Source organism: Neomonachus schauinslandi, chromosome 6 (assembly GCF_002201575.2).
Source record: "Neomonachus schauinslandi chromosome 6, ASM220157v2, whole genome shotgun sequence".
Lineage (NCBI taxonomy): Eukaryota > Metazoa > Chordata > Mammalia > Carnivora > Phocidae > Neomonachus > Neomonachus schauinslandi.
In genome coordinates, this window is record NC_058408.1 from 67835944 (window position 1) to 67847091 (window position 11148).

Genomic DNA, 11148 nt, shown 5'->3' on the forward strand with positions numbered 1-11148 from the left:
AATAATAGCGCATACACCTTGAAACTACTAAATAGAGATTAAGGCAAGCCCCTGTAAAGTTCAGTATTCCAAAAAACACGTCTTACCAAAAAACAAAAACAAAAACAAAGCTGCTTCTAAAACCGGTGGCTTTAGACCAGATGGCAGCCCGACAGTTTTTAAAACAGTCTGATGCATTACGCTCCGTCTGCGTCTGCCTCGTCACCTCCAGGCTCTGCACCGCGACAAAGGAGCTTGAAAAGCAGCAGGTTCTGTAACCTCACGTCCTAAAGAATCCGTATTTCGATTACGTGAAAACCAAGCCGAGTCCATGTGGGAGAGACGCGGGGGGCCCTGGGTGGGTGAGGTGGGGGCAAGTCCCCCTCGTTCCTGACGCCTCTTCCCCTCGGGTCTGTGTCGCGGGCGCTGCGCCATAATCGAGTCACAAGTGGGAGTGACCCGTTAACACAGAGAAGCCTCCTCTGAGAAACAGCCAAGGGAAGAGGACTCGAGGAACTCATGGCATCTCGTTCCAGGACAACATGACACTGAAGCCGCCGGTGTCTAACCCCGGGCAAGATGGTTCCCGTTTGGGAGGCTAGTCTGCAACCTTCCCGTGGCATGTCGGTTTTAGCGGATGCAAATAATTTGTGATCTGTTGAACCCTAAATGCCACTATGCTATCCCAAAGCAAGTGTAATAGCTATCAAATCGGTCAAGGCCATAGCCTAACGTGTTTTTTAGCAAGATGTCTTAGGTCAGATTTAAGACTTAAACAGACGACTGAACTGTAGTGCTTTCTTCTCCTACCCTTACGGAACATTCGTGCATTAACAAGTGCAACTCATGGGCCTTCTGGACAGTTACGAGCGAATCCTGTGTAAGTGTGGATTTTGAAACAGAAAATCTACCTTCTGATAGTGTGGATGCTTCCTACGAAAGCCAAATACTCATGCTAACTAATGGAAGATTCTACATACATTTAGGGTGTCTAGGTGTAGTTTAAAAAGTAACCCAGGAACTTTAAATAATTCATGAACAACTGCTCATCATCTGAGGTTGTATCCCTTTGATGCGTAAGGATCCTACTTTGTAAACCTGTAAACATGTTACCTGGTTACTCTAAATAGAGTCTTCCCATTACTGGGAAGGCAGACTATTCACGGCCATGAGTATTCCAGTAGGCCTGCTCCAGAGTTAGGACAATATGGCTAAATCCTAGGATTACAAAAATGACACCTGCCAAGAAAACAAGTTCCAGACGGGGACTTTTATGGATGACCTTGGCTGACAAATGTTTTTTGGAAATTGTTTATTTTCAAATTACCTTCCCAACAAACCATGAAACACTTGGATGTTATATGGTGGGTTTTTTTGTTGTTTTTTCATTGAAAACATACTACATTGTAAATGGAGTTTCCAAGTCAGACAGAGAATTGATCAAAATCTAAGGACAGTATTATGGAAGGACAATCTTAAAAATGGGTAAGAAAAAGTTTTGTTTGGTGAGGTTAAAGGATGGATAACCGTGTCATGGTGGACGGGTAAAAAGGGCGGTAACCTTGTGCTTTTATTCAACTAAGGTACTTACCAAAACCTTAGGTTTTATGCAGGTGTCAAACTCCCACCTGGACAGGGATAATTTTCTATATTACACCTAAACCTATTTTAAAGAACTGAAGCCCAAGGCAACAGTTGTTGACAGTTGATAAAAGAACTTATCAGTCAAATAATAACTACATAATTTAGTACATTAACATAAAACGAGGACCGTAATAGTTGAAGGTCTCAAAAATATACAAGTGGGGAAAGAAACCACTGCACACAATCTGGAGGTTGTTAAAGTGACCGCTTAGAAGTGTGAACAGTGCAAGACATGCTTTTCCAGTTACACGCTCAAAACAGGAGTGCAAACGAAATTAAAGCTTTTGTTTAAAGTTGTAGGATAAGGAAAGCTTGAAATTAATATTTAAAAGCTTCCCTCAGGTCATCCCCCAGAAATGAAATGATCAAAATGCTTTTTCATAGTAGGATTTTCTTCAATGAGCTTTCTTTCAATGGCAAAACTGCATCCCATAAGCTGGGTCCCCTGCTCACACCTGTGGTGATCACACTGATCCATGAACACACGTGGTGGTGAGTAAGGGCCACTACCAGTCCCCAGAGGTCCAACACTGACAGAGCCTTGGAGTTCGGGGTTCTGCCTTGGCTACTGTACCTGAACCCTACAGAGAACAGAGAAAGCGATGGGCTTTAATGCTCCCTCGCTCCCCTAAAACCGGAGGACAAAAGGACTAATCCCTCCCTGGAGGCAAGCTGTTGTGGTGGTGGAAGATGTTAGGCGCTCAAATAAACTAACGCTGCTCTAGAAAGTGGAGAAGTAGAGAGGTTCAAGGTCAATACCAGTGCAAGAGCTTTTTACGTGAGCTGACTAGGCGATGCGTGCATGCATCCATGCAAATGCAGGGCGTGGCCCCAGAAGAGAACTGAAAACATGTGTAGAACAACTGGATAAGTCCCTTGCCAGTAGTTTATAAAAATATATAGTCAATACTGTAGAGGCCCCTCCTACAGTCAACACTATGGAAGTCCGTTTTAGTTACCCATTACTTCGATACCAAAAAGCATTTACTACTTTTCAGACATTCCAGACAAAGGTCACTTATAACAAAAAGTCAACTTTTTCTTTTTTTTTTTTTTAAAACAAGATACTGTCCATTTAAAAAGTAGGTCTTTTCTTTCAAGTGAAACAGGACATTTTCTGTATTCAACTTAACTCCTAGTCTGTCCAGACTGGTTTGTTTCAGATCTTTCTGTAATGTGCATATATGCAAGAACAAATAAACTTACTTTAAACATTATCTGCACAGAAAAAAAGTTAACTCCTCAAAACATGATAGGACAGGTCTGGTTAGTACAAATCTATTGCAAAGTAAAAAGGTTCTGTGCATCAGTTCAACCAGGAGAAGCGGGAGAAGACTGTCCCAACTGTGAAGAGTTCAAGCTGAAGTTGTGTTCTTTCTGAAAGACCAGAAGCCTCCGGGGCGTCCTGAGGTGCGTAACTGCTTCAGCTGCTAAAGCCACGTCTTCCTCTGGAGCCAGGACCCTCCCCCCCTTTACTTTCTATTCCGGAGACGCTTAGATTTCCTAAGGGAGTCTATGGCTTCAGCTGCCTTTTTCCGTTTCCGAGGAGACTCTTCGTTCTGCCCAGCCCCTGAGGAGTTTCCCACCGCGCTCTCCATGACTTCCCGCAGTTTGCGCTCCAGCTCCGCTAACCGCGCGTTCTGTTCGCCTATGATCTGGGTCTGCTCTAGCAGTTTCTGGTCCTGGTCTTGAAGCTGCTTCTGCTGTTCCTGCACTTTGGTGCGAAGCTCGGAAATTTCACGCCTGAGAACAGTCACACCGGCACCGTTTGTCTTAACCTGCTGCTGGAGTTTGGTAACCTCTTGTCGTGAAGGGTTTTGCTTAGAGAAGAGCTGCATTGTTGTGAGGGCTGCAGAAGGTCCCGGAACTGCGGAGAAATGGTTTTAAATGGTCATTAATCACTTAAAATGTCTCACTACCGGTAATACTTCATTAAACTTCTTTTGAAACTGAATATCCTTCTAAAATCACTTCCGATAATTTTCTCTTGGCAATCTACTTGGTTGAATGCATTAATCAGACACCCCTGTCTTAACAGTAAATGAGTCTGAATTCCGATGCTTGGGCTCATGTGCCAATGGGTGGATCACCAGGAAATGGAGAAGGACATTTAGCGGCATCAACCGGTTCTAAAACATTGGAGAACATTTTTAAGACCTACTAAGAAAACACAAGCAGTAAAACTAGAATAGAACTATTTTCTATCTTCTTTCACACGAGCAAATGTAAACATTCGAGTTAGAAGCACAGATCTATCATGTTTTTAAATTCTCTCTACACTTAGCTCTATACAAGAGCTTCCACGTTAGCCAAACATGGATACCATCAAAAAGTGGGTTACATCACACACGATGATCATGAAGAAGTTCTGGGGTGATGCAGAAAGACGGCTTTGGAATCATTCTGTTTTAGGAATACTACAAGGTAACACTGGCATAAAAATCACTATCATAAACCAATAACGTCCTTTTAAAAAAATGTTCTCTCTCCTTTTTTAAATACATCTTTTTTTTTTTTTAAAGATTTTATTTATTTGACAGGGAGAGACACAGCAAGAGAGGGAACACAAGCAGGGGGAGTGGGAGAGGGAGAAGTAGGCTTCCCGCGGAGCAGGGAGCCCGATGCGGGGCTCGATCCCAGGACCCTGGGACCATGACCCGGGCTGAAGGCAGATGCTTAACGACTGAGCCACCCAGGCACCCTAAAAAATGTTATCTCTTAAAGGTTTTCTAAAAGGACTAGATGGATCCATTCCTACCCTAAACCCGTCGTAACAATTTTCTCCTTGTACATACATATAAATATTTTCTTGGACTGACGCATTGTTCCTTCTCTCTCTGCTTACCTTTATCTCATTTCCACTAACACATCAAGGCTTGGATCAATTCTTACCTCTTGTGAACTCTTAGACCAGTCAACAATGGTTCTATCTTCCTTAAGGTCCTGTCTCTGCTACTCATTTGGCATTTCAATGGACCCTTCTTTAAAATATTTCTCTTGCCAACGATAATTTAACTTTGAGCCTGGGTATGTCTTACCTTTTGACACAGTAAGATCCTTGAGGGCGGACACCACGTACTACACTTACTTTTAGTCTCCACAGGACACAGTACAGTGCTGTGCGCATAATAGGTGCTCAATAAATTACTGATGTATGAATGCTGAGATGCCATAGGCTTTATGATTCGATTACAGACAGCCACTCGGTCACCCCACTGAGCACGCCCAGGGAGCTAACTCATCCAAACAGAACAAAATGTCTTACTAAAAAAGGTTTTCCTGATGTAAGGTATTTGCAAAGGTTGAAGATATTTTGACCAATCTGGGCACATATCTCTCAGATTGGATGTACTTTTTTTTTTTAAGATTTTATTTATTCATTTGAGAGAGAGAGAGGAGAGACAGTGAGAGAGTACAAGCGGGGAGAAGAGGGAGAAGCGGGCTCCCCCGCAGAACAAGGACGCTGATGCGGGGCTCGATCCCAGGACACTGGGACCATGACCCACGCTGAAATGCAGACACCCAACTGACTGAGCCACCCAGGTGCCCCTCGGATCGGATATACTTTTGCAAAAGAGCTACCACAGAAGCAGTGATAGGGCTCAAAACAGCCTTACGTACCCTGTCTTTTCCAAGCAGCAGCCAGACCCTCTAGGGGCTGAAATAATTAAGTGAATATTCCATGAAGAATTTTTTGGGTTTTATCTGGTATATTATAATTCTGTTTTAGCAAAATGGATATTAACTAGTCAGAAACATCAAAAAACAAACAAAAAAACCCTAAACAAACAAAAAAACCCTAAACAAACAAACAAAAAACCCCTACATACATATTTGTGGCTTTTTACCCAGAAATTCTAATACATTTATTGTATGTCAATAGTTACGGATATGTACAAAGATACAGCCAGGGGATTGTTCTTCAAAGTATAATTTAAATACTGCAAATGTGCCTAACAGCAGCAGATCAGTGACACAAGTTATGGTTTGTGATCAATGTGTCCTTAAAAATCATGTTGCAGATACTATTTACAGACACAGAAAAGGGCTCGATGTATGATTAAGTGTGGGGGCAGGGAGCAAGTTAGGGAACTGTGTCTGAATGTTACTTTACACTGAACACACCAACAAGAGTACCTGGAGGAGAGCCCATGAGTCTTCCGGACACATCTGATCCTGGTAACTTCCTCTTCAGAATGGGCACGATCTTCTCGTCAAAGTACTCCATTGCCATGGAGGAGATATCCCTTAACTCTTGAAGTACTTCATGAGCTCGTTGAGGGGCTCTGGTAGAATTGACATATCTCAACACACGATAAATCTCATCAATCACCTAAAACAAGGAGTTCTCATTAGCACTTTCCATTGTGTTTTTATAAGAAAATGACTCACCACTTCTTGTGCGATCCTGGTAAAGACCTCCGGGGTGATGGGACTGAGGTGCTGGCCCCTGGTGACAATACCGTCTGTCCCGCACAGCTCTGGGCTTGTTATAGTCCTTCATGGGCCTCACACGCACATTTATTAAAATTTTCTGTATCAGGTGCTAGGGCTAAGGACTCAGGATGAATAAAACCAGCTTTTGCTCTGAGGGAAACCACAGAGCGACACGTGTAAATGGGTGATAGAAAAAGGAGGTACAAGCCGCTACAGAAACTGACCCAAACCCACTTCACTCCAGCCTGACGGTTTCCCAAAGCCCCGGGGACCCAGCCTGACTTCCTGCTCTGGGACCAGGCGCTCTGGCCTCGGAGCTTTTGTTTCTCTTAAACCTGCTATGGATTGGGATGAAGTCTCCTCGGATCTCCCCTCCCACTATCACCAAAGGGTAGCGAGAGACCCCTTTTCACTTTAAGGGTAATCGCAATGGGGAAGCACAGGCATGACGTACATGGGGAAGAAACAAAGTTCTGACCATCTGGGTCCTAATCCTCTTGCTGGAATGGTAGCCGGACCTTCCTTAGGCATTTTGGGCCTCAGCTCTAATCCCTAGAACCAACTGATAAATTGCACCTGTAAACTAACTTGTACCATATTTTTATCTTTACTGTTTTTGGTCTTTGAGGTAATGGTGTGAAAGGTCTCTCTCTCCATTTGCTCAGGTCTTCCATTAGGAAAGGTGACATTTCTAAATTTTACTATAGAGAGATTATGTTAGTCAAGTGGGATAATCCACGTTTTCAATAAAATTAAAACCATTCTCTTTCCTCGTCCCGAAGTTATACTCGAAGGACAAGATGAAGGAGAGACGACCCGCACTGCTTCTACCATTCAGAGTGACTCGGGGTGGCAATGACGCATGTTAGGAAAGCATGGTGTTGACCCAATTTTAAAAATATTTCACCCTCCAAGTGGGCTTAATTACTTTCTGAAAATTACTTTAGCAGCAAGAATGTAAGGGCATGATGAGTCTTGAGGTCTACTGGAAAGATCACAGGCCTTAGGCTGGTCACTTAAACTTTTTTTTTTTTAATAGCTTGTGATTTTCTGCTTCTCAGCAGATCATTCCTGCAATCTTTTTTATTTTTTTTTAAGTTTTATTTATTCTTTTTAATAATGTCTATACCCAACGTGGGCCTCAAACCCAGGGCCCAGAGATCGCTCGCTCCACTGACTGAGCCAGCCGGGCGCCCCTGGTCACTCAAACTCTCAATGGCTGTTTCTACAGCTTTCAAATATGCTGCATGCCGAATCCCTCCTGAGCCTGAGGTGCTAAGATAATATTTTACAAAGTATGCTACCGACCACATACAGTGCATCTCTCATGCTCGCAGCTCGTGTTAAAACCGGCAGCGTCGTAATACATGACATACCATGGACACGACTGAAGAGGGCAGGAGGGGTGGGGGCAGGGGGGGGTGTGCCAGGAAAGTAGGGGGGAGACAAGGAGGGCAGGGTGGGGACACCGCGAAAGGGGGCAGCAGCAAGAACAGATTGATTATTCTTCTTTCATTTTAAAGGTTCATGGACCGTATATATTTACTTTGGGGCAAGCACACTAAAAAGAAGAAATGTGCCCAAATAATACTGATTTCTAAGAACGTCTTCATATTAAAATCAATTTTAAAAGAAACAAAAAACACAACATTTTGGAAACATTCGATAAACTCGAAAGGATATTTCTCAAAATAAGGGATCCATGTTCTTCAAAAGTGAAGATCAAGCTACACAAAGGAAGCCCAGGAAGTATTCCACATTAAGGAGGTTACAGAGTCTAGCATGACCGTGGCCTGGGGTCTGGACTGAGAAAAAGAGCAGCTAGGACAAGTATCACCGATCAGTGGTGAAATCTGATGTGGGCTGTCAGTGAGAGAGGCCATCGTACCAAAGTTACATTTCCTGATTTGGTAACTGCGCTGTGGCTCAGAGAATGCCCTTTCTCAGGAAATACATCAGAATATTTAAGAATAAAGGTTCACAGTATCTCCACTATTTTGAAATGGTTCAGAAAAAAATAAAACACATACTTACAGAAGAATAAAAGCAAGCGGGACAAAAGGTAAATAACTGTGGGATCTGGATGAAAGACATATGGGAGATCCTCGTACTATTCTTGCAATTTTTGTGCAAATGTGAAACTGCATCAAGACGAGAAGTTACCCAAAAAGGAGAAGAGATTACAAAATGCCATCCCGCCATTCTTCCTGCTGCCTCCCTGGCCAAAACATTAAAAACCAACCAACAAAACCTAGTTCTCAGATTTTCAGTTTGCTCGGGGAAATCTAGCCTCGTGACCTTGCATAATCACTTACACTGAAAATCCTGACTTTTGGGAATCACTGGGTTTCAATAAGCACAGAAGCGTTATCAGGGCCCACTGGTAATGCCTTAATTAAGAAAAGGGGCTCACTGTGTCTTTCTTCATCATATTTCCCAGAACAGTCAGCTGGCCTCTGTTTACGTTTGCTTCAGTATGCGTGAACTGCTAACACGGACCCTGAATTTACTGTAAAAAGTGTGACTTCTGTTAGATGACTTAAAAAATGTCGAGTGAACTGGGCACCTACAGCCTTTTAGTTCTAACAGAAGATGGACGGAATATCAATACAGTGGTCAAGGGTCGCCGCTGGGGCCCTGCTGGACCTGCAGCTGTTTCTGTCAATAAAGTTTTATTGGAACACGCGCACACGTGTGTGTTCCCCACATGCTGCCCACGGCTGTTTCTCAGAGCCGAGGAGCCGAGAGAGACCACATGGCCTGCAGAGCCAGAAATGCATACTACCTGGCCCTTTACAGAAAAAGTTTGCTGATCCCTTTCCAGGACTGACAGTGGCAAACTGCCGACAAGTCTGAATTCTTCAGACATATTTTCTTTTAATGTCCTTGTGATCGTATGGTTTCTGTGTCCAGAGACCCCATTTTAACCCCTTCGGTGAGTAAGACCTAGTTTTTCACTCAGCAGGAGGGCAATGACCCAGCCGTCTGGAGTTGGAGGGGACCTGTAGGTTTAATTGCAGAGCCGTGCCCCACCCTGCCGTGTTAGCCCCACTCTCGGCGGTGCTTGAAGCTTTCTGGAGCTGGCTGTGCAGAGGACGCTGCCTCCCAGCTTCCCCGCGGCCCGTCCAGGCTTTAACTTCCTCAGATTGCTAAACCAGCCACCACTGGCCCGTGTACTTTCCAGCTTCCACAAATTTGTTGCTGTTGCTCTCCTGACTTCACTCTTGGGGTCTCCGTTTTTTTTTCTTTTTAAAATTAGCTTCTTTACTATAAGAGCAAGCTTTGGGAGGAAATCGAGGTAATATGTATTTTTTTTTTTTAAGATTTTATTTATTTGAGAGAGAGAATGAGAGACAGAGAGCATGAGAGGGAGGAAGGTCAGAGGGAGAAGCAGACTCCCTGCCGAGCAGGGAGCCCGATGCGGGACTCGATCCCGGGACTCCAGGATCATGACCTGAGCTGAAGGCAGTCGCTTAACCAACTGAGCCACCCAGCCGCCCGAGGTAATATGTATTTAATCTGCCATCTTTAACCTATCACTTGGCTCTAGGAGTAAATTTGACTACTCTTTCAGAGAATAATTTTATTTTTATTTTTAGAGCGGGGAGGAGCAGAGGGAGAGAGAATCTCAAGCAGGCTCCGTGCTGAGCGTGGAGCCCGACGTGGGGCTCAATCCCACAACCCTGAGATCATGACCTGAGCAAAAACGAAGAGTCGGATGCTTAAGCGACTAAGCCACCCACACGCCCCAGGGAATAATTTTAAAAATGCTTTTTCCCAAGTATTAGTTTAAAATTCCAAAATTCTGATACATATCAGGCCTTCTAATTTAAACTATAATGTTGATATTACCCAGGTTCACTTAAGCAGCTTGTGAAAGAGTAATCTGTGAATGAAATGTTTACTATAGACATGAATTCTACCAAAACTATAAAAATGAGTTCTTCTTTGAAGTATGAAAATTCCTGAATTTTTTTTTTAAAAGAGTTTATTTATTTGACAGAGAAAGACCCAGCGAGAGGGGGAACACAACCAGGGGAAGTGGGAGAGGGAGAAGCAGGCTTCCCGCTGCGCAGGGAGCCCAATGCGGGGCTCGATCCCAGGACCCTGAGATCACGACCTGAGCCGAAGGCAGACACCCAACCAACTGAGCCACCCAGGCGTCCTGAAAGTTCCTGAACTTTTAAGTAAAATCCAGAAGCAGGAACTGGGACAACACAAGAATAACCTAATATAGAAATTATATACCAGATCAAGATTATATGTTACACTGAGAAAGAATTATAGTATTATTTTTTAAAGATCTTATTTATTTGTCAGAGAGAGACAGCACAAGCAGGGGGAGTGGGAGAGGGAGAAGCAGACTCCCCACTGGGCAGGGAGCCCGATGCAGGACTAGATCCCAGGACCCTGAGAGCATGACCTGAGCCGAAGGCAGACGCTTAACCAACTGAGCCAGGAGCCCCAGAGCAGGCGACTCTTGATCTTGGGGTCATGAGTTGGGCTCAGAGATTACTTAATTAAAAAAAAAAAAAAAAAGAAAGAAAGAAAAAAAGGGTAATATTCTGAGTATACAGTGTTTGTTGTTTTAGGCAAAATATAAGCTATAAAGATGGCACTTTTAAGAAACAAAGTAATCTAAGATGAATTAAGTGTGATAATAAAAACAAAAATCATTTCTGTTTTTTTTTTTTTTTTTTGTGGGGTTGTGTTTTAGGTTTACAGAAGAAAACTTCGGGTGAGTTTTTGTGAAGACACAGGTACTATTAAGGAAAAATCAGCAGGCTGGTGCAAAACTCCTGTCAAACCTACCTGCTGGCTGAGCCTCAGTTTTCTTACCAAGGGAACAGGACTAGACCTTCCACAGCTGTGTGGAAAGGAAAGGAGTCTGTGAATGTGAACGTGCTCTGAGGATCAGAAGAAGTATTTCACGCATCTAAGAAGAGAGCAGTGACGAGGGAGAGGGACGGGTACAGGTGTGCGTTACAGGTGAGGCTGGGCACGAAGTTCCTTCCCGATGGCTCTGCTGCTGAGAACACAGGAAGGGCTGCAGTGAGGAGCTGTCCTGAGCTGGTGCCCTGGTGGCGG

General features: G+C 43.8%; 1 protein-coding gene across 1 annotated transcript in view; it reads right to left on the reverse strand.

The window, feature by feature from the left end:
• Positions 1-1058: 1058 nt before the first annotated feature.
• FBXO28 (F-box protein 28) overlaps positions 1059-11148 on the reverse strand; it is a 27218-nt gene continuing 17128 nt past the window's right edge. Inside the window, exons 4-5 of the mRNA XM_021679490.1 lie at positions 5761-5956; positions 1059-3490 (exon numbers count right to left, since the gene is read on the reverse strand). Of these exons, the coding sequence (XP_021535165.1) occupies positions 3096-3490; positions 5761-5956 (591 nt within the window). The 3' untranslated portion in view covers positions 1059-3095. The remainder of the gene's footprint in view (positions 3491-5760; positions 5957-11148) is intronic.